This window comes from Melanotaenia boesemani, chromosome 19 (genome assembly GCF_017639745.1).
Source record: "Melanotaenia boesemani isolate fMelBoe1 chromosome 19, fMelBoe1.pri, whole genome shotgun sequence".
Classification (NCBI taxonomy): Eukaryota; Metazoa; Chordata; class Actinopteri; order Atheriniformes; family Melanotaeniidae; genus Melanotaenia; species Melanotaenia boesemani.
In genome coordinates, this window is record NC_055700.1 from 6,580,393 (window position 1) to 6,605,283 (window position 24,891).

At 37.4% G+C, this 24,891-nt stretch overlaps 1 protein-coding gene across 4 annotated transcripts in view; it reads right to left on the reverse strand.

The window, feature by feature from the left end:
• The window catches only part of ap3b1a (adaptor related protein complex 3 subunit beta 1a), a 69,115-nt gene extending 44,590 nt beyond the window's left edge, over positions 1-24,525 (reverse strand). The window contains exons 1-8 of one of the 4 annotated variants that reach the window (XM_041970166.1): positions 24,232-24,525; positions 14,738-14,813; positions 14,568-14,642; positions 9,911-10,006; positions 9,591-9,751; positions 7,793-7,859; positions 2,299-2,481; positions 680-835 (exon numbers count right to left, since the gene is read on the reverse strand). In XM_041970166.1, the coding sequence (XP_041826100.1) occupies positions 680-835; positions 2,299-2,481; positions 7,793-7,859; positions 9,591-9,751; positions 9,911-10,006; positions 14,568-14,642; positions 14,738-14,813; positions 24,232-24,359 (942 nt within the window). In that variant the 5' untranslated portion in view covers positions 24,360-24,525. Of the gene's footprint in view, positions 1-679; positions 836-2,298; positions 2,482-7,792; positions 7,860-9,590; positions 9,752-9,910; positions 10,007-14,567; positions 14,643-14,737; positions 14,814-16,719; positions 17,280-24,231 lie in introns of those variants that run through there. The other 3 variants (XM_041970168.1, XM_041970165.1, XM_041970167.1) reach the window with 3 other exon arrangements.
• Positions 24,526-24,891: the final 366 nt, after the last annotated feature.

Here is a 24,891-nt window from a genome sequence, read left to right on the forward strand (position 1 = left end):
AACACAATAAATAGAGGAGGCGCACTTAGTCAAATGACTGAATCTGAACCTAAAAAAGAGCCATTCTTTGGGCAGCTTTTCCACCAATTGCAGAGCAGTTAAGGCAAACACTATTCTTTTTTTTTTCCATTAACCCCAGACAACTAGTACAGTGTTGCAACCAAAAGAAAGGGTGAGCTGGTTAGCACCTTAAATATCTTAAACCCCAAAACCTCTTTGCTTTTCACCTGTGGCGCCAATAGTCTTAATAAACTGACCTAAAAAATTAGATCAGTATATTAAGGCCAAACCCACAGGTAGACCGTGTCTTTGCATTACATAGTACCAGAGTAGTCCTGCCTGGTCAATAGGTAGTTATCAGATCCAGAGTCTTGGCCCCTAGCCCCTGCTTCGGCCCAAGGAGTAAAAATTATAACACATTTGCGTTTGCTTCTACACTTTTGGTATTATAGCGTAAATGTAGCCTGCTGATGAGAATAAAGATGCTTTTTTACCCCACACACTCAACATCTAGCCACCATAAGTGCCATTTCATTTGGTCACTTCTACACTGATTTTACTTTCCATGAGATGAAAACTGGAGAGAGGTCACTTCTGAGTGCTTACATGCAAACAGAAACTCACTTCTGCTCTCTTCACACTTTCACAGTTAATTCCCACTGAGTGTCCATCAACTCACCGCCGTGTTCCTGCTCTGCAGCAGAGGTTTGGTGTTCCTCAGCAGCAGTCTGTGATCTGGATCCATGACGTAGGGCTTTGCAGCCATCTGGCCTTTTTTCTCCTCCGAGTCCGAGTCATAGAAAGCTCTTTCATTGTTCTCATCAAACACACCATCCTGAAATACAAACACGATACACTGTCTATCAGTGTTTCCAGATGGTACTAAACCAAAAATGATTCAACTTGAGTTAATGCTGAAGGAGTAACAGGTCCTGTTGTTTGAGGACATTGTTGGATAAAAACATGGCTCAGGACTCACACAGTTTGTTTTGTACAGATGTATAATATAAGCTGGGAGTCAAAAACAATTTATAGATTCAAACAAAAATAAACGCTAATAAAATTCTTTCACTTTATATTTTAGAGTTAAAACTTTAAAAACACAGAACTAGTTTGATTTTTTTTCTTTATCAACAAATCCCAAGGAGAGATCAAACAATGCTTAAGTCCCTCATTTCCGAGGCCTGTCCATGGATCACCTTAAGCTTGCTGCTTCCTGTAAACAGGCGTGCACAGTCAGTTTAGCAACTGCTATTCAAAAATGAATACAGCACTTGATGGGGGACTATTTTCTGATACGTATAGTGGGCAAGAACCGGGGAAAATAAGGGAAAAATACTATCACAAATCCATGTCACCATAGCCAGAAATGGAGCTGTCAGAATAAATACATAAACGCACAATTAGTATTTTAGATATTTGTGACGACTTTGCACAACAGTCTTCATCTACGTCTTTTTGTTTGGCAGCATGCTGACAGTTAGCTGACATCCTTTCAAGGATCATTTAGCTGCATGTCTGTTGTCTGCTGTAGTTCAGAGCTACGTTAGTGGAGATTTACAGCCACTAAATGTTTATCTTGAGGCACTTCACTTCTTATATTTAACATAACAACATGTCAGTGACTGTGTAATGACAATGCATTGCATTTACAAAAATGAAAACTCAAATCTGTAAAAAGGTCTAAGGATACATGTGATATGCCAAACTTATTTTAAAAAAATTGTATCATTTACATCATTGCCTTTATTGTGCAGGTTCACAAAGTCTTCAACACAAACAAAAATTGTATTTGTTATTGTTTTCCAGCACCTATCACCAATATATAGCTGCTAGTCTTCTTAAAGTCAATAAGCAGAAAAACAAAATTACAAAATTAATCACCGTTCATTTTCAGATAATCATTGCAGCCTAATCCATAGCACTAAAAAACAGCAGGCTTATGATACACATTTGAGAAAATGTACTTTCAATAGTAGAGGTAAATTGAGAACTTATTTAAAGCCACATATTGTAAATGCTTCATGGTGCTCTCTTTCTTTAAAAAAAGAAGATGATGGAAACCAACTGGTGAGGAAAAAGTGTTTTCTAACCTGTCAGAAACGTGTACAGTTGTAGCTCAAATTCAATAATAGTACAAAAAAAACTCTTATGGTGATGCAGAGAAGCTGCTAGGTGATGATGAAAGAAAACAGAGGGAAGAAGTTAAAGAAACTATATAATTTTGACAAAAACATGTCACAGAAAAGTTTGTCAGCTTGTGAATTAACAGAATAATACATAAAACAAGTGTCTTACCTCCTTCCAAGGGCTGGTGAACTGCGTCCTTGCATAGCGCGTCAGCATGGAGATAATGACCACCTGACCCCACTCCTCCACATCCACCAGAAGGTTACACAGCTTCCTGTAGTTCTTGTGGATCAGATCAATGCGATCTGGACACACCTCCTCGAAGGCCATCACAACACTGCCGGCCACAAGCTGGAGACAAGATTTCAACGAGAAACAAGATAAACCAACTCATCAACTCGCTACTTTAATTTACTTCTCATCACTTAATTAACAAATGACTTAATGGAGGTTTTACAGATTTAAAGCACCTTTTTACAGGCAAATTTAACAAATACTTCATCTCCTAAACAAACCGTAACATATAGACTCTAGAGAAATGCAACATTGGTTAAAAGATATGACCCCTGTTACAGCTTGTTCTATAATTGCAATTTCAGTAAACACAGTGCAAATTTACAACTCTGATTACAATATGCACATTCAGCTCTCACAGCAGTGAGTTGATAATTGGAAAGAAAACGCTCGTGCCTAAAGTTTCAAGTGTTTCTCTGAAGTAAAAATGTTGCACTGAAGTAAAAGGAGGCAAAGAAGGAAATAACAGCTGAGAGATGCAATTATCAACTATGTTTCACTGGTAAAAAAGGAAAAACTCATTTGGCTGCTGCCTGCTGCCCCCCCATCCCAACACGACCAAACAGCCTGTTGCCTCACCGACTGTGTGACTGAGTGAGTGACATGGCTGTGTATTAATATGCAAACATCAATAACACAGGCTGGAGAAGAAGAAGAGAAAGGCAGCAGAATCTAGTTTTCCCAATTAAAGTCTTCTGGCCCCTGGTGGCCCGGTGGGAATCCAGTGCATTTACCAATCAGCACTGTCATGAGCCTGCATTGATTCAGTGTGCATGAGGTGTTGCTGCCAGAAGGTTGAATGAGAAATCTGTACCTTAGAACAGTGTAATGATTAGATTCTTTACACCTACACAGATGGTATTTTATGTTATACTTAAATTTTATATATAAATAAAACACATAAGTATATCCAACTCCAGGTAAAGCATATTAATGGATTTAAACTTGGTTTAGACAACCTATATAAATGAAAAGCTGTCATTATATACTGAGGCATTTGTCTGTATATAATTTTGTTTCTGAGACAGAGCAGGATAATGTTTAAATAAAAAATGTAGTGTACTTTTACTGCAGGATGCATAGATATATAAAAAATGCATTTTAATCCAACCCAGTTTAGTTTTATGTCACATTTTGCTCATGTTTGTTGCACACCTTCACAATTGATTCTTATATGGTCACCACACTTCACTTTTAACTGTTCTATGTTGTTTATATCTATACATGTTTTGCCTATCATTTGTCAGTTTTTATAAATGTTTTCCCTAGAAAATACATTTTGTAAAAAAAAAAAAAAAAAAGTTCTCCAAAGGCTACAGGCCGTTTTAAGAAGGGGCTAATTTTTGTTTTTAAAGACCAAAACAACTCAGGCAGTTTATTTGTAGTAATTTTTTGTTATTTGGTGCAGTTAATCTGACATTTCTACAGTTAGTTCACTTTTCTATGGACTGGCTTCTTCTTTTGCTTCCAGGTCAAAGCTCAGAACAAGAACATGTAGGGATGTAGAGTCCTCTAATCCCATTATCTGACTTTGAGAGATCCCGTGTTGTATGATATCAGTAGGACTAACATGTTTACATCTATTTCTGCAGTCCAGTTTGATCACAACCATTTCTTATTTTCTAGCATTATTTTAACATACTGGGTATCAATGGAAAGTCATTTGGTTTGCTGAAATTAACACATTCTAATCATCAGGAGCAGAACTGGCAGAAACCACTAACCCACGACGGGCATACCATTACCCACTTTCCTATCTTGACACCTCTGTGTTTTGACACTGGTGTTATTCTCACCTGGTGGTTCTCTCAAGGCTTTTCCTGCCTCCAGGGCTATTACAGGCACATGTGTTTCTGAACATATTGGTCCTGCTGCAAGGCTTTGTGCATTCTTTACCAACTTCCCCCATTAGACATAGCTCCAAGGTAAACTACATGCACCATCAACAAAACTGACACCCCAATCTATGGGGTTCATACACCTCCTCCCCCTCCTCCTCCATCCCGAGCATATTATCTACCCTGCGTGACAAGCTGGTAATGGAAAAATCACACTAAGCAAATGGTTCTTCTAATAACAATAAATTTCCTATAAAATTATGAAGGGCCCAAAACGTTTCCTTGCATCTATTTTGCTATGAATTCTAATTAAGGTGCCAGAGAGGCAGAGAGTGCTGGGTCATCACGTCAGAGACAACGTGCTTCTTTTTGATTGATGGCCCGGCGTGGGGTCGGCCGATCCTCCCTTCACTTGCTTCTTTCCTGCTCTCTCCTTCCTCCCTCCCTTTTCTCTTAAATTAATGGGCATCTCACCTAGCCCCTAATCATAGTACCTACCCCGCCCCCTGCTCTTCCTTTCTGTTCTCATTTCAATTTTGCAGAAGGTGCATGGGGGGGGAAGGATGGGAGAGATCGATCATTTATCTTGTAATGGCTGGATAATAGATCCATCACGGTAAAACAGCTGCACAAACTCCTATGTTGTCTCTGTCGTCAGGCCTTCCCATTTTCTCTTTAAACCACCATGTCTATAAGCAGCCCTCCATGTGTCACAGCCGTTTAACCAAACATCTGGAAAGGTTAGTGTGAGGAGGCCCGGACAACGCCACAGGCTGAGCAATAACCAAATGTTTCCTCCTCCCACTAACAGCACAATGACATCAGCTTAACAGGACTTATCCACTTGTAGTTATTTATTATTACAATATGAAATAGTAAAAATGTCTGGCTAAAATGTTAATAAAAATTAATCTCAGATTAATCAGATTAATCTGCTAACCTCAGCAATGTGCTTAGATGGTGCAATCTTATGAAGTGCTTTAAACAGTTATAACAGCATCTTACAACAATAACTGCACAGTGCAAATAATTAGCAAAGAATTTGACTTATACCAGAAAAAGCATTTTATAGCAAAGAAAAAAAAAACTGTTTTACTTGCAACCCAAAATGAGTGTTTTAAAAACGCTGGAACACTCGCTAAACAAGTCTAAATGTATTGAAGTCTGTTCAGCTTCAGCTCTCTGAAAGCTACAGTCTCTCTATCCTGCTGCCGACTGACCTTAATCTACAAAAAACCTGCAAGTATTGCAGGGTCATGTGAAGATAAGATAGGATAAACTTTATTTGTCCTTGGGAGAAATTTGTCTTGGGCGCAGGTGCTAACATCGCTGCATACATAAGCGGGACTGAATGAATGCTAATTCATCTTTCCTTTAGCACTCAAAACTCAGATGTTAGTGGGTATAAGCAGGTTTTTTGACCAGTGTAAAAAGGGCTGAATTGTACTTGATGTTACTTTATAAAGTTGGAGTTTACAGCAACGAGTGAGAGGAAATGTCCACAAAAGGGGGCAGATCCATCCCAAGCTGTCATGTGAATGTTCTTAAGTTTTATTATGGGACTTTCATGTTACGTCCCTTTCTCCCACATGACACAAACCCAGCAGTAATGCTGTTTATAAAGGCTCTATTCCATTTTGTATGACATAAAGAATCAGTTTAAAACATATGGCAAGTATCCCACCTCTGACATGAAGCTCACTGGGACTGGTTTAGAAATGCTGCAACATAAAGCATAAAAATAAGCAGTTTTGGAAATTAATGGATGTAATAGATGTTACCTAACCAACAAATAAATGATTCAATATGTTTTCATTGGATGGATTTTATAAGTTTAGGAAAAGAATTTCAGCGATCTGAAATAGTTTTAAATATGTCCTCTTAATCAACTCTGTGGCTTTAACCTCCTCAAAGTACAGAAAACTAAAGGAAAAGCCTGTCGTTTTTCTACCTAAACCTTATTTGATATTTTACACCCAAACACAAAGTAAAATATGGAAAAATATACTGTTAAAACCCAGTCTTTCATAAGAGAGTGGACCAGAGATTTAATACTGGAAAGGAAAAAAATAAAGTAAAAGAAAGAAAGAAATTGTCCAACTTTCAACACTTTTATGAGCCAGGCTAAAAAGAAAATAGTATTTGTACACACTTTGCAGTTTAAGTGTAAACACAGTAATTAAAACTAATGTGCACACCAAACAAGCAGACCAAGATCTCATGAAAAAGGTTTCCAAACATACTCTGGAGTGGTGAAACTTATATCACAGCACAGCACAGACAAAAAACATCAGAACAAGTAGTCCTTGATTACAAGTCAACCTTGTTCCTAAAACCATAGGAACTATGTCTCTCATTACAGTTCAGTACAGGCATTGGAACCACTGGAAATGCATACATAACCACCTGAAATCAAATAAATGCATTTAACCCACCACAGAAAATAGCTTTTTGTACATCTTTTGGCTTGAAAGCCGAAAACTACTGTTCTTTGTTTGACCTGTTAAGGATCCCAAAGAGCATACAAAGACATGCTGCTGCATTCAGAGAAGTGAACTGATTCATCTCTAAAAGCTTAAAAAGAGCAATTTATATTACACTAAATGACATTATTAGTTTAGCCTTATTGATGCAAAGATACTGTGAAGGCACAGATTCAGCTCCTGGGCACTCACATAGCATCAATTCCAGTTTAATCTTTGCAGGACTTCGAGATACAAGATGGCCTCATCCCAGCATCATAAATATGCATCATTTGATGGCCATTTAATATGCACTGTGTTTAGGTTTTTTCACCATTCATCACCGACTGATGCGCTTGTGTGTCTGTGTGATGATGCTGCCCTTTCTCTCTGTCCCCTGCCTCACAATGTGGGCTCCAACGCGGAGAAGTCATCTGTCTTCGTTAGCGTCTGGGGCTAAATATGCTATGCATCTGGTACTGGGCTCTCCATCCCCCCTTGGCCTAAGCTGCTTTGTTTTGTTTGTATAATGATAGGTATAGTCTATGAATACATAATCACAACAAACTGTGCAGGTTTTGTGTGTACAAACGACACACACACCACATTCTCCAGCCAGAATCTACATATTTGAAATTGGCATTTAAGCACCCTTAGTATTAGCTGTGACCTCCTCAAATGAATGTGCCGCCTGCTGACTTCTAATGGGCTGTCTGCATTGTTTCTGCCACTGGCCTACACACAGAATTTCAGAATCTAACTCATTTAAGGTCCATTTTGGATAAAAAAAAAAAAAAAAGAAAAGAGAGAAAGAAGTAGTTGGCCTTTGAGAAAATTAAGCTGACACTAGCATCAGTGCGAAAATTCCTTCCAAATGGACGCTTAACAAGGAGCATCTGAAGATGTGTGGGTTTAAGTGGGTGTTAACAAACCATGGCATTGCCGAATGAGCTGTGGGATGAAGAGCTCAGGGGAGAATTGCTTGACTGGGGCGCCCTCCAGTGGTCAGTATGCTCCTTCAAATGATGAATACTGGACTCAGGGAATGCTCAGTAAGCAAGTACTTACTGTGCTTTTGTCTTTCAATAGCTTCTCGATCACTTCGATCAGCTGCTCCTTCTGTTCAGGATCCAAACTGAAGACCAAAAAAAAAAAGAGTTTTTAAGCAAATTGCCAAATATTGGATGGTAATTATTTCCTGACAGAGTAACAAATTGAATCATCTCCAGACAGAGTTTGGAAAAAAAAGTGTCCGTGTCCAAAGCAACTTAGATCAACTGTCTGTCAGCAGGATTTATCTTCGGAGAGTCACTTCTTCCATCTAAAACAGACACTTGAAGTTTTCTGTAGTGGGCATCAATATGTTCATCTTTTGTTTTATAGGCTTAACGATAACACAATACATCACATAACTGTATGAGAACACAACAGACATGTTTTAGGGTCTCTAAACTAACACGTACCACATGTAAAGCAGAATAATGGACAAAACAAAATATTACTAACATAGTAGTAGACTCTTGAGTGACAACCACTGTGATTTTAATACATTTTAAAATGTACTGCATTATATTTTGGATTCAGTTCAATTCAGCTTTATTTATAGAACCACTTCACAACAACGTCATCTCAGGGCAGTTTACAAACAAATCAATTCAAGCCAGTTCATTAAAAAAAACATGGAAAAACAACAGATTGCATCTATTAGCAGATGGACGTGTATTCTGAGCTAAAGGGGCAAATATATATATATATATATATATATATATATATAAATGTATATAACATTTCTATTTGCTTTTACAGTCTATGCTGTTATTGAAATCTACATGAAGACAGAAGAAAACCTTCATCATAGCAGCAGCTGTGTCAAAAATTAGAAGAGTTTATGTCAACAGGAACCAACATGCAGGAATGTTTAAACACAACCTGCATTGTAACAATTAAAGGTGTTACCTATGAACCGGTGTGTGTATAGATCATCTGAGATATGTCTTGTATCCCTAAAAATAATTCCCACCCATTAGATTTTATCATTTCTTCTTTATTTCAGGCCTGCTGATGCACACTGCAGAAGCCGTACACACGAGGCATGCAGCATGGCATCCTGGTACTGTCAGCTTTAGTTGATAATGATGCTGTAATTGCATGGTACTGGTCTGCAATCATATATGAGTTTACAATTTTGAATATTTAAGACTATTTATTTATGCTTTACATTTTGCATCTACGTTTTGGCTGATGAGGGTTTTTATGACAAACATGAATAAATTAGCTCTACAGAACAGGATGATGGAGGCTCTTCTTGGCCATGACTGGACAGAACTGGATTCAACTTAAAAGCAGTTTTGGACTAATCTAACTTATTTTAATTGGAATAAAGCATTTTTGTGGACTGTGCAGACTGCAGACCTATTGTGTTTGATTATGTAATCAAGGCAGAAAAATGAATCCACAGGGGGAAGTAGTAACCATCTTTCAGGTTTTTTACTTTTAAGACAAATTAGTTAATCAAGGAAATAATTTGTAGATGTAGTCGCACTCAGAAATCCGACATTCCCATCTAATTATGTTTTGCAAATAAGGAGCAAAATTGTCCCAAGTCTTACAAAGAAGCATTGCTGCTATCAGCTGTTAAACATTTAACTTTGTCCATGTTTACTTTTACTACTTTGTTCAGACTTTAAAAGTTCATTCATTCTCTCAAACATGCCAGTCTCATAAAGACTTCTCTAATACTAGAAAAATAACTGCAGGGCAAAGCCCCTTATATCAACATCACAAAACATTTACTGAGTCAGAGTCAGGAATGAGGTGGTTAAAAGAACCAGTGAAACCAGTCTGTGTGTGTGTGGTTTTACTTTACCTGTACAGCTTTTGGATAGCATGCGCAGAGGTCTTCCTGACATATGGGGACAGATCAGTCGCAGCTTCTTTGATGGCCAACATCATTATGGGAACAATAATGGGGACACGGATACTGGACAGAACCCTCAGAGCGCTGGCCCGGATGAACTGGTTCGGATCCTGTCATAGAGAGAAAGTGCCCAAGTATAATGAAATGATTACTACTAACAGCGCATCATAGATAAGATACAGGTTCTTGTCTTGGGCTCTTGCTGTTTCATTAACTGTCTTAACAAAATCACTCAGATATTTTTTGGACCTGAGAAAAACAAATGTTACCTTAAGGGCCCGCTGAAAGGTGCTTATTGATAGCAAAGCCAAGTCCTGCTGCTCCTCTGCATACCTCACCAGGTACACATACACAAGCTTCTTCAGCTGCATAAGACGACAGAAACAGAATGAAGCAGCTGAAAAAAGATTAATCCAAAAACCAACTGTGTTATAAAATGTCATGAAAAACAAATGCTGGCTATTTTAAAACCAATAAAAATATATAAGACTGGAACTAAAAAACAAGGAAAATGAACAATAATACATGACATAAAAGCAGGGCTTATATTTAGATTTTTACATTTTTTTAAGACAGGAAAATTTCAGTTTATTATTTTAAGGACTGGGAAGAAAAGCTGAAAAGATTTCCTGTCTTCACAAGCTGCAGACTTGACCCAGTGTTGTTTCAGGCAGAGAAACAAGATTATGATTTTTAGTCTTCTTCCTTTCAATAACACTGAATTTGTTTTGCACCTGTATTTAGCTTTACCGTCCACACCTCCTCTTTTCTCACAGGAGAGTCCAAGATAATATTTGTCCTGGTTCCTGACAAGTTTAACTAGTGGTCAAAGGTTTCTCCCCTGCTGATTCACATCAAATACTCAGAGCAGAATAAACTGAGCCAGTTTCTGAGGTTGTGGATTTACAGATAACGAAATGGGGTGAAAAAAGGTTATGAAAAATGATGATTTGCTTGAGGAACTATTTATAATTTCATTCATGTGCTGATTTAAGCTCGAGGTCAGGAGTAAGGTTACGTTTTAGGTACAATCACCAAGAGCTTTAGCCAGTAATCAGCACCATGCTTTCTAATCCAGCCTGTATTGACCTGCAGCACTGCACCAGAGTTCTCAATCATCGTTCTGGTGATTACTGCTAGAATTAATGGCATTACTCACTATAAAAAGGAGACACAACCCATCTGCCCTCAAGGATCTGGGCTCTATGACCACAAATCACATGACAGACTCCATTTTTAACTGCTCAAAAGGTGATTAAGGGTACTATAAGTGAAACTTACCCAGCATCAAATAGGATTTTCTGTCCTTTTTTTAAAAAGAATAATTTCTTTCATTACCCAAAAATGTGCTTAAAAACGTAGACAAATGAGCTAAAAGCAAATTAGCAAACATATGCTGTGTAAAGTATGTCCTGTTAAACTCAAGTACAGAAATGATTAAAGAAAATATAAAGCGCTGATATCAAATCACGCAACGCTGTCAATAAACTGCAGGCACTTGTGCTGTTATGCTAGTGCACTAATTAAAGGGGATCAATGGGTGCTCACGGTGATGAGGAGGGAAGGGAGGAGGGTTGGAGCAAAAGGAATAGGGCCATCTTTCAAGATATACACTGTAGGCGAGTCGAGTGAGGAAGAGAAGAAACAAAAGGAGGGACCAAGAAGACCTCACACTACCTTAGCAGCTGGTGAGTGTGAGGTAGAGGAGAGAAGATGTGACTGTGGACTCTCTCCTCCCAATTATATCCACCCACCTGCTCCCCCTACCCTGCCACGAGCTGCTTCGGCTGCATGCCTCACGCACAGCACCCAACCTCAGGCTCCTCGCTCACATGCTGCCCATCACGCTATCTGATTATTCTGCTGCTGCTAATCAATATTCACAGGCTCTGAGCATGGAAGCCCTTCTTGAGCAGCTGCTGAGAATTTGGTCACTTGCTGGAATAGGTGGTGCAAGGGTCTGTCAGGACTCTCACTGCTGGATTTACTGGCATGTTTATGCAGAAGCAGAGCATAAGATGGTTTCTTTATGCTGCTGCACGTATTTGTGGTTAGCAGTCCGAAAGTTAGTTTTATTGTTATTGATTCATGTGGAAGAATTAAGCTAAAATGAGCTATTATAAGATACAATGCCATCATTCTTTTAAAGAGGTGAACTTATTTAAAGTATAAACCAAAAGCAATCAGTCATGCATCAACCAAAATTACAAAATGAGAGATGTAGAACATTTTGTACTGGAATTCATGTCACTCAGCAGCTGCTGTTGTCCTCATTTCAATGTGGAACCTTTAAGTAAATGATTGGAAAGAAGACCTTCCTTTCTGACTGCAAGATCTATAAAAGTATGAAGTATAAAACATTAGGATTTGCTCTGCTAAACGTAAAGACTAAAAAGACTGAAAAGACTGAAAAGACGATGGGTTTCAGAAGAAGAGGATCCAAAAATATTGCTTTAGCCAAAACTGTAGCCAAAATTTGGAAAATAAGCAGCATGTTTGGCAGAAGCTGGTTCAGCTGTATCAACAGGTCAGTTTAACTCAAACATGGAGATATGGAAAAAAGGAAGCACAATGTAACTGAGGAAGTTTCTGCTGTGGTCCCGAATTCCTGTTCTGCTTTGAGAATGGAATGAATCTATGTATGCTTGTATGTTTGCAAGTAAATAAATACTCATTACGCCACACAGAGGCAGTAATTCATGCAAAAGGGGCTCAAACCAAGTACTGAGTTCATATGCATGACTATAATTTTCGGATGGTCAACATTTCAGTATTCCAAATCCTTTTTTTTATTGATTTCACGTAATATTCTCATTTTCGCAGATTATGATTTTTAGGTTTTCATGTAAGCTGTAAGCCATAATCATCAAAATAATAATAAATGCTTGAAATATCTCACTTTGCATGTATGTATATATTAGTTCCCCCTTTTAAGTTGAATTACTGAAATTAAGTTTTGCACAATATTCAGTTTTTTAAGAGTCACTTGTATCATTAATATAAAGCAGAAAGTGCTTTGGGCCAATTACAGATCCCTGTGGTACACCACAGGTAACTTCTAAACTGTGAAATCGTATTAGTTATTTCTACACATTGCTTTCTTTTTTCCAAGTAACTCCGCAGCCAAGAGTAAGCTGCACCTCTTAATCCATATTTCCACCTTTCTCAATAATATGCTGTGATCGATGGTATTGAACACATTCCACAAATCAATGTAAATTTCAACGGAACACTCATCATTTTCAACTGTCTTTTATTTCTTCTACCATCTCTATAACTGCATAAGTAGTCCTTCTGTTTCCCCTAAACCTGTACTGGTGCTCACAGAGTAATTCGTCTTTGTCAATAAAAAGATCCAATTGATTTCCAAATAATTTCTCTAATATTTTTGAGAATTGAGGAAGAAGGGACACTGGTCTACAGTTATCAATTTATTGTTTGTCTTCATTGTTTTAGTATTGGTATTATCTTATTATCACATCCTCAACATACACATCATCCCAAGAACAGTCTGCAAGATCTACCTTTAAAGTCTCAATTTTTTTCTGGGGTCCTTATTCTCACTAGTCTATAAGTAGGCTCACTTATTTCAACTGGATAACTCTCTTTTAAACTATGCAAGATTCCAAATACAGGAAGATGATCAGTAAGAGTTTACCACTTGTTGCTGGGCCACACACATTGGTAAAGATATTATCCATGAAGCACTTTCCTTAGTTATCCTACAAGGCTTATATATTAGCAGCGTCCAAAGTCCAAGAGTCCAATACTAAACATTGCATTACAAAAATCATTTGTTGGTTTAAATAGTATCATTCTCGTATAGCTCGTATACCCAATTTGTAATGACGTCTTAAAGTCTGGACGCTCATCATTATGTTGAGAGTATAGCGAAAGTCTGCTTGTTATTTTTTTTATTTAATGAGGTTATCCACCTCAAGGCTAATAATGCTGATCTTAACTGGTTATGTACGTGTTAGGATTATTTTATGGTTAAAAAAAAACATGTTTGAAGAGTTTGATATTTTTTTTATCTTTTTTTTGGAGTCGAGAGGTTTATATATATATATATATATATATATATATATATATATATATATATATATATATATATATTTGTGATTTCTTAACATAATTTTACTACTGTACTAGTCTGACCTCATTTAAAACATGAAAAAAAATTATTTAAATTGTGCAACTTTAAAAGTTTTTTTACAAAACATACAGTATGCGCATCAGTGGCCTCATTAACATGGAAATGATTGAAATCTATTAACTTTCTATTTAATAATATAAGTAAATAAAAGGTTATTGGGTTAAAAAAACTAAATGAATGGTGCTGTAAAAAGGAAATGTTAACTTTGGATCTGCTCTTTTATCTGTTCACCAAATATAGTATTTGTATAAATAAATATGCATAAATGAGTTATGTTGAACAGTATGTGCTGTAGGTCGGTGTCACATAACCGTTTCAATTAATTGAAATTAAGGCATTTTCACTGCAGATTAGATGGAAGCACAACGAGGCTGCTTCATTATAAGAAAGTAAATTTTCTTTCTATTCTGGAAATACTGGAAAATGATGCTGAAATGGGACATTTCTCTTCACATTATCCAGTTATTTATTACATTTATGCAGACTTGATCATGAATAGACAAAATAACTGCAGTTATACCATTAATTGCTCATTTCCATCATCCCTAACACATTTTGCGATAATTTAATTTTGTTTGGTTTCATGTGCAACTTTACCAGCACGTAAATGAAAAAGGCCTCTGAATGAAACCCATCCACATGATCCATCAAAGGTTCTGTATGAGGACGTTTCCTCCATCGTCACGCATTAGTGAACCCACGTGCTCTGTCACATAAGGATGAAATTAATCATGGCTGCAGTTAAGACCAATTTCTCAACAGCGTCTTACCTCAATGTTTTTACTTGCAACGTTCTTCACAACAGCGGGAAACAGCTCGGATGAGTTTTTCCCTTTGGAAATGAGCTGAAACGAACAACATTAAGCATTGAAACCCAAATGAACACAGCAGTCCTATAGGGAATTTTAAAAGAAGGTGTGTATTCCTCTGATACACTTACCCCAACAATCCTCTTCATGGCCTCCAGTTTCAGTGACTCCTTGTTGCTCTCCAGCATCTCTTTCAGGTCTTCATTCCTGAGGACAGAAAATATTGTAGTTCCTGCATTAGAGGCAACATTACTAATCAGCTTAAAGGTCAGAGCTTAACTAATGGTGCTGAGAAACGTCCATGTATTTAACACCTGTGCCAGTTTCACATATTTCAGGGCATGTATACAACAGTTACACAATGACAGTTCAGACAGGCAAACAGCAGCAACCCTGTCCTTACTAACACACCAGCAGCATCACAACTACTTCTGTTAAAACTGCTTATCGCAAACATGATGACAGCACTCATTCCTCAGCTAATGCTACCTCACAATGTGGCTCTAACACTGCACAGCAGCTTGTTTCATGCAGAGACCCAGCAAACAGATGTAGAAGTATGCAGAAGTTCCCTCGTGATGATTTAACTTAGAAGATCCTTGATTGTTTGCCCAATACTGTTGACAGGTCTATAATGTATCCAATGGTGCATTTATAACCTATAACTTTTTCTGATTACATCTTAAAGGTAGATTAATGGGTAAGAAGTGTTTTACTGGGGGATTAGTTTGAGCTGGAGTGGATTTTCTATTCATTATCAATCACTTTTCTGACTAGTTTTGGATCAACCTAACAACTGTTAGTTCACACCACAGATAACTGAATGAAATCCCAGTTCATTCCACTCTTGCTACAGCCCCACTGGAACAAAGTGTCACTTTTCTTTTGGTTATCATGGAGAAAATGGCCCCCAATGACCCAACTGAAGGAATATAGTATCACTACTCCAGCTATACCACCTTAAGCCTGCAAAAGATTAACGGTCATTTAAATTTTCCTTACTTAAGTACATTTTAATATAAATGATGTGATTTTAATAAAAAAAATATATATTTAATTTCAGAAGGCTAGATGCCTTTTCCTGTAAATATGCTTTATCCCTATCCCAGCTGCATTTTCCATCCCATTGTTTCTGTAATAATCAGACTATGCCCTTTTTTCTCATCCACTTTAGCAATAGTAGAGACTGATGTTAGCAATTTTCCAGGACAATTTCATGAATCAAATGCATGAATGAAACATATAAAGTCGGTCTGCCTGGTAGCAATATTTTAAGAAAAGGTGTATGAACCACGGTGCCTGCACTGTTTATGATTTCACTTAAATATGTTCAAAAGCATTGTGATTAGTTTGACTGTAAAGCTAGCAGTTTATTAGCCTGTAACACCTTTTGGTCTCTCTGAAATCTACAAGAAAATCTTAATATTTCAATGTCTTTGAAGGAAATTTTGAATGGGGAAAACAAAATAAAGGCAGATGTTTCCACCTATATCTGAGATTATGACCCCTCTGAGTGGACTAAACAAACTTCAGATAACTTTCCTATGAAGAAACTTTGAAACATATGAGCATAGCCTTCAGGTGGCCCAATGCTGATTGGCTTAAAGCCAGGAGGAACCAACAGCAAATTATTTCATAACTGAAACTCCAAAAATGAAAAACAGTGAAGAAGCATGAGCTCAGACAACAGCTGAGCAATCTACATCATTTTAAAATTTGTCTTCATCACAACGCAGATCTGTATCCATTTTAACTTTTCTCTTTTCCACGGCAGAGCAAAGCTAAAGCACCAACACAATCAAGAGCAGCCCAAAGCTCTGACTGACCCACATATTTCTGACACCGAGCTATAAAATCTACACCAAGCTCCAATGGAGAGCCCACAGTAGTATGTTCAGATCCTAACACGCTGATTTTAGCCTTTTACTTTTCCTCTGTCTGCAGCTGCTTGTTTAATTACAGACAAAATTTGGATAAATCTGCCAGGTTTTACACATTCTCCCACCAATTCCTATTGAATTCAGTATTTAGTTGATATTCAATGTCCGCTTTGTCAAATAAAGACTTAAGAAGCACGTGTGGATGAGTGCTGTGGGTGATCTTACTGCAGTACCCCGCTTTGTGTGTCTCGTTTGGTTTGCTGTTGGTGTGTGTGAGGGCCTGTTCTTCCTGACTGATCTCAGGCTTCAGCGTGAGCTGTAGATTCTCAGCAGACACCAACACTGTCCTCATGGCTCCCGCTGCCTCTGAGCGCAAAGAAAAGCCACCGTCCATGCCGGCTTTCCTCCACTGCAGTCCTCTCAGGGACTCCACTGTAACAGTTGACTGTAAATCCACAAACTGAAGGCTAATCGAGAGCAGCGGTAATTACTTTCCTTCAAGCTGTGTGCCTCGTTTGTTCTCCTGGCTTTATTTCAGTCGCCTTCTTGTCTTGTTCATAGCTGCCAAAGCTGGAAATAAAAAAAAAATCAGCACAGGCTCCACTAACTTTGTGTCTTGTCATTCACTACTCCCTTCCTCTTCTGTGGTACAAAAAAAAAGTCACAAGATGCTCTGTCATCTCACTAATGGCAAGTCATCCTTGTGCCTGAGGGTAAGACCTCATTTCCCTCTGCTGGTCAGCTGTCCTTCAATTGTTTCTCCTCTATTCTTTACACATGTAGACTTTCCAGTGGAAAGCTGGCTACCTACCTGCCTACTGGCTCTAAGCTACTCTGTCCCTTTGTGACTGTAGCCACTTCCCTCTGGGGGAAAAAGGAGGGCCTTATCTACACCGGTGGGTAAACACTGAGCCACTTTTCATCACCACCACTGCACAATAATCCACTTTAGCCTGACACCGCTGAGAGCACATACCCTGCCAAGTTTGGCTGTCAAGGCCAACAGGACAGGCCTACATCAAAGATAACAGGAGCAGAATGAATGTGAGGAAATACCCTTGAATACTTGAGTGAAACAGTGGGATTTTGGAGGAGGAGATTTCTTTTGCCTGCTATGCTTTCCACTGGAGTAAATAATCAACCTAAAGCCCCAATAACTTTGGCTAATTTCAAAGCCTGATGTAATCTGTAAGGGTGTTGCATAGAAGTAGTAAGTAGTTAAGCAGCAAGTGGCCACAGTTAACTGTTACTAACAAATACAGCTATTTGTAGAGCGAAGTTTTTCCACATGACAATGACCCAATGACCTCTCAATAGTATTGTCTAAGGACAAGTTGCAACATGCTGATCAAGACGTTATTGGGCTGAGAGTCAAACAGAGTGTGGGTGTATCAGAAGAAAAACAAAGAAGTAATTAGTTCAGATTTGTTTTCTACACAATTTGAATTCTGATTTTTGAGTTTCTGAGGCATGATAAATGCAGGGAGGGGGAGGAGGAGCCAGTTTTTAGATGCAGTTATTGCAATCAATACTCACTGGGTATGCTTTTAAAAAGTTATCACTATAAATGCAATTTATTGCTTCTTGCTTGGCCCTTATTAAACTTATTACACCAAGAGTAAACAGCAAAGAAAACCTTTGGGATTTAAAACCCCTCTTGCAGGACAGTCGAGATCTGTTACAGAGGTTACCACCTATTAAAAAACAAGCAGTGGGCCAAGATAAGCAACGCAATCCATACAGACAGATCATTTTCCACTAAGTGCTGTGAAGAAAGACGGATCTGAGATATGACCAAATAAGCTACTTTTAGCCAATCTACTGCAGTTATTCCACTCTTAATTAATGGAAAATGTGGTTACCACCCAGTCATGCATAGAAAAAAAGAATCAAATACTGTGATTTATAATTTGGGTCATGCAGTACTAGTGAACACGCTGCAAGCTGCAGCACACACCTGATAAAGACAAGACAGTAGCCATGTTTACATGGACACAAGTATTCAGATTAAAAGCCCGATGGGAACAAAAATGCTTCATGTAAAACACACCAATCAGCAAATTCTGATCCAAACACACTCATTCGGATCAAAGTTTCATTCCAGTTCAGAAGGGTGGGTTATGATGATGGTTGTTCTGATCGGCATGCAAAAAAAAAAAAAAATTACACATTTTACAAAATTTGGGTAAAGGTGATCCTTACTGTGCATGGCTGTTACATCAGCCATTATAGTTTGCAATGAACTGTTCACTCAATAAAGTTTATTTAACCTGTTGGTAGCAGATGTGTGTGGAACATGTCATTTCATAAACAAATGTGTATTTTACTCAACCTCCTTTCCAAGTATCTTAACATGTTACACACCACTAGAAAGTTAATTTTCTTGAGTGAATGATGTATACCATACCAGGTTATAATCATAACTGTAGATTCAGTTAACACTTCAGACCAGTCGCAAATGCAAAAGCTTAGGCAGCGTACCTTTGAAGCCATACTGTACTCCAGTAGCTGATGATACCACAACTAAAACGCTACTGTTACATCAGAAAGGGTCCAGTAAAATAGCCTTTAATCCATAAAAACACATTTTAGGATAAAATTGCAGGATTTTAAGGGGTTAAAAAAATTAGTGGGCAACATGATGGGACCAAACCAGAACTGGTTTATCTGTGAAACAAATACATTTCTTAAAATTTTAAAAGAATTTCACATTTTAAATCAACTTTTCCATTTAGCACATGTAAACATGGCTGATGTTAGAGGCTTTTATTTAAAGTAGAATATGTTCGAATATGATTTCTCACATATGCACATTGATGGTACAATGATGATGACAATTACGATGATGATGATGATAACGATGACAATGCATTTTCCATGGATGTCTGTTTGCATTATATGTACCTCAAAGTATACGATCTGTCTGTTTCTCTCAGTTTTTCTTTCTTTTGCACCTTGCTGTAATGATTTAAATGTTTTATGTAAAACACTGAGTTGTCTTGAAGATTAAATGAGCTATACAAATAAACCTGCCTTGCCTAATAAAGCCCACACTTCCCCCAAAAACTTGTGTATTTTTACAGTAAGACCTGTCTGGTTGCAGATGGGTCCAACAAAAAAATCTCTTTAAAAAAAAAGTTATGCAATGTTATCATATATTCATGTTTTCCCTCTTCTTTCAGTAAAACATCCCAACTCAAAAACTAAACAGCAAAAACATGCACCATATCACTGATTATAAGCTTCTCAAAACTTTTTTCCCCATCACATCCAAAACTGGTCATAACACGTCAGCTTCCTGAATTATATTTATCACACATATTTTCAGTAGCATGGTTTCTAAGTATACAAATCCAGTATAGTGGTAGTAAATTGACTTCATGATCAGATGTTATACTTTGTATTTGCACCCGAAATTGTCAATTAATGTCAGCTGCAATCATACAAGCCTGAAGCAAAGTGTACTGTTGAGATTAGTGCCTCCATGTGGACATGTCAGTCTCATCTTCCAAAACAGAATGACTAGACTGCCAAAAAAGACAGAGGCAGGACATGCATCCGTAAGCCAGGTGAACCTTTTCCAGAACCTTCCTATTTATTACAGCCATAAAAATCATGTCTTTCATTGTTTTTAGTTCTACTGGCTGAATTTAAATGTGCCAGAGTTATAAATAACACATCAGATCAACTAAAGCTCAGTTTTATTGCTTAGGGATCACTGTTCAGTTCCCGTGATCCAACATATAACTCAGAGGTATCCCTGCACCTGAATAGCTCAATGAGCCTCAGTTAACCTGGTTAACTCTTTGTAACATGAGATCAGCCTCTACACATTCCTCCAGTGAAAGAAGGAATTTAGTCAATTTTCTTTAAACTGATTCAAAGAGAAAATAGAGCTGTAATCAATGCATCTCACAAAAAGAAAAAGAAACATGTCATAATCTTTTGCATACGTCATGCTAAGAACGGTCGCAGCACAGGATCCAATAAGGATCGACATTCCTATTTTTCATGATAAACTCTGCCGACTAAGATTGAATCATTCCCTACAACTTTAGAGACAGAAAGTCTCATTCATGTTGAAATAAGTTATGGCTCCACATTATTAAAATCCTCTGTTTTTCTATGAAGAAATGGCTATTTTCTACTTTTTGAATGTCTGTGCCAAGATAGTATAAGAACTAAGTTAACACACTCACCAAAAACCCACTTCACTGATAATAAAGTTAAAAATTTAATTATGTGACTCATAAATTTATACAACCAGACGGCACAGTGACAAATTTCTCTGGTCACAGATAATAAATAAGTCACATGTTTTCGTGCCTCAATGAGGCAGAAAGAACAGACCTTTGAAACTGAGCAACATCAAAGCAGCGTTACTGTTCCCATTCAATGCAACAAAAATTCAGCATTTCAAATCTAATTGAAAATAAATCAATCAAAAAGAACTTAACTACTGATCAAGCTGGAGTTTTACCAACACCACAAATATGAGATATGGGTGCTGCAACTTGAAGAACATGCATTAGGTTAACAGAGGACTGTGTCAGACAGTCATCATTTAACTCCTTGTGTTTACTTTCTGCTCTCTTAGCACGGTCTAAAGGTGGCCAAACATATGAACTGACCTCTTCCAAACGATCATGAGTCAGCTTAAAGGCCCACCATGGGATTATAAGCAGAATTTAACACTTTCGCAAATGGAAACCTTTTATAATGACTCCATCTAAAGTTTTCAAAGAAGGGGAAATTGAAGACAATGTTTTAAACAAAGTAGGACATTGTAAAGTCTCTAAGATTTCTTACTGGAGCTGAGAGTCTAAAAACTGAATAAAATACTGAAGCTTGTCTGCACCTGCAGCTCTTGTGTGTAGCTTCTCTAAAAAAAATAAAACAAACTACAGCAGCTGATATGCATCATCATTGAGATTGGTAATATAGTCAAACACAGAGAACTGAATTGGTGATTTGCTGCCCTCTAGTGGCAGCTAGACGCACAGCCTTGTTTAAGTATAAATGCACTAAATGACAATTAAACTATATTTAACATTGAAATGTCAGAAGTAAGGGAAGTTATTATCATGTATTAAAAAAACATTAACTTTTTTTGTATTTTCTTTTCAAGTTTCATTTGAACACAGTTTTTTATGCCTGCAAGTTTCTGTTATAAACTAATTGGCAAGAAAACAAAAGTAGTCATTTCTAGCAGGTTAATCACAAAATATGTAAAGCATATTTTCTCAATTTCTGCACAAGAAGGTCATTGTGGTATCAAACTAAACAATAAAAACGCATGTTTTACAGCTAAATTCAGCTGCATATGATTAACATATTAAAATATAAAAAAAAATTTCTCAGAGAAAACTAATGTCATCTGTCATATTTACTAAGAAACTGTTCTGATGAGATGCCGTCAGTCCTCCTGCAGGTCAGACATGTAACACCTTTCTCAAAACAGTGAAAAAGTATGATTCAATGGATTAATCTGCATTTTTTGTCAAATATTCTGACAGACATGTAGTTTGAAGCCATGGTGTCATTTTTAATGAGATTCTGACACTCAATCATTAAAGATTTGGTTAAAGATATGTTAGCGGATTCATATTGAGACAGTTAATCTTCCTGATTCTCAGGCTAAATAGGTGCCTTTACAAACCTTCGTCCATATACATCTACTGTTCAGCAGGTAATAGCTAGATGGACCAGCAGCAAATTAATTACTTCTCAAGGCAACAAAGGCAGAATTCCATTTGTTTTTTTTTTTTATAAAAATAAAAATTTATATTTTTCCAAAGTTTTGATGATCAATGAGTTTCCCAGCAAATGAGCTGCAAGCATTTGTTCTCCAGATTTTTTAGAGCATCAGTTGTCAGCATTTGTTAGCAACACTATTTAAATTCTTTAGTCATTTATTGGTTAATGGAAAAGTTAATGCAATTAATGAATGGCATACAAGACTTTAGGACTTAATAATTTCAAAGACCAAGCACAAGGTGTGAAGAAGCCCTGGTGGTCTAACTGGCAAAACATGTCTTTGAAAGGATGCTCATAAAACAAAATGATTTAAAAGAAATAGAAACTGATCCCAAAAAGAATAAATTGTTGATTAAGAGTAACTTAGATAAAATACCCTAAGATCTTGAATTAGCAAATGGACTGCCAATTTATGTAAACCAGTGTTTCTCACTTCTGGTCCTCAGGAAGCACTGCCCTGCATGTTTTAGAGCAGTGGGGAACCTCATCCTGCAAGTTTCCCATGCGTCTCTAACACCTGATTTAAATTAATGATTCACTGTGCAGAACTTGATTTGCTGTTGGATCCATCTGATTTGAATCAGGGGTGTTAGAGCAGGGACACATGGGGACAAACTGCAGGACGAGGGTCAAATGTGCAGGAATGCAGTCCTTGAGGACCATAGTTCTCCACTACTGTTTTAGAGGTAACCCCACTTTAACGCACCAAAATTAAATGAACGGCTCGTTGACAAGTTTGCAAAGAACTTGATGAAGAAGTTCATTAATCTGAATTAGGTGTGTTGGAGAACAAGTCAGACATGCATGGCAGTGGGTCTTAAGGATAGAAACACTAACGTAACCCATACAAAAAGAAAAATATCAAAAAGAAGACAAAATAAAAAATGGACTAAATCTACTGCCCAGCGAGAGAAAAATATCACAATAACATGCAAAATGATTAGACAGAAATTCAAAGAGACCACAAAAATATTAACAAGTGGATGCAAACCAACTAAAAGTAGACGCAAAACAAGTGCAACTTCACGGACACTAAATAAAACAGTATTTACTGTTGCAAACATGGACTGAAAGACCAACAGAAGATGTGAAAAAAACACAAAGAAACTGACAAAATATCACAAACCCCAAAATGGTGGCAGTGATACAGTGGCTGAAAAAATACTTTTAACAACCACAGAAACATAATATATATCATGATGCACACCAATTAAATTAAATTAAAACAAAACAGATTAATTACAAAAAACAAACAAATCACATAAGTCAACAAAAGGATTAAAACTGACTACTGTGAGACTCAGAACAACCAGAGGGATGCTAAATAATCCCAAATGTTATTTAATAGCAGAAAAGGGACAGAAAGATGCCACAATGATATGAAAAACCCTGACCGACTTGTAGAAAAGCCCATAAAAGGATGCTAAACACCTTAATTTTGATTTATCTACTATGCAGTTAAAGTTTTTATTTATTCATTTAGATACTTTTGAACATCTGTAAATAATTCTGTTAAACTTCTATTTTACTTGTATTCTTACTCTTACTTTATCCATATTTTAATGTTTTATTATTATTACTTATTTTGTGTTCTTTCATCATATTCTTGCGGTCTGGGGAGCAACTTCGTTAACATTTCACTGCATGTTGGACATGTATAAAAGGGCATGTGACAATTTACATCTTCAATCTTCCTAGGGGGATGAGGGGCCCCTTTAATGACTATGCCCAGGGGCCCGTGCTCTTGTAAAGGAGCCTGTGGCTCCTATTTTTAGTTTCATCCCTGTTTGAACAGAATAAGTGAGTATATTAGAAGGTATGATAACTCAGTGAGCAGCTAACAGTCATCGCTGCATGTTGTGCTGATGCTGGCCTCATTTAAAGTCGGCCACGCTGCAAACAGCCGCAAGAAGTTCGCAATAGCTTTCTTAGTTTTCAACTAATGAGCCACAACAGCTTTGGACAGAACACATGCTGAGTCAACTTACTTTTTAAAGTCAGTGCTGAACAGTCCAAAGGCTGCTCCGGTGCTGGATGTGGTCGGGGTGGTCTCTTGCCCCGCTTCCACTGCAGCCTCCGCTCCTCCTTGGTCGTTGTACAAAGCTCCCGTCGACATGACTCCGCTTCTAAATATCAAGCTGTGTCCTGCTTTTGTTTCGAGCTATTAACTCTTCATAAATGGGTCGATATTTTAGTGTAATTTGGCGTTTAAAGTTCTAACAGAGCTAAACTTCTACCAGGATTCTCACAACTTTTTACACGCAGAAGCGGAAGTATGAGTTGGACAAGTTGGTGTCACATGACTGGGCTTCAGCTGCAGACACTACATAGATCTAGAAAAACCAGAAACTACTGTTGTCATGTTCCCCACACACTTCATAACGGGACCGTGAAACATGTTTACAAACGCCTTATGTTGTGAAAGCCTTTTTCTCCCGTAAAAAGTGAATACAAAAGAAAACTTTGATGAAAAGAAAAACAAAATAGGAAAGAAATATGTGATTTAAAAAGTAGTTATATAACTCGGAAAAAAACTACCATAAAAGTATGTCATATTTTAAAAGAATAATGCTGCTATTTTACAGATAATTAGAATACAGGAAGACTATAAGGTGTGTCAGACCCTGAATTGGGACACACCTTTGTAA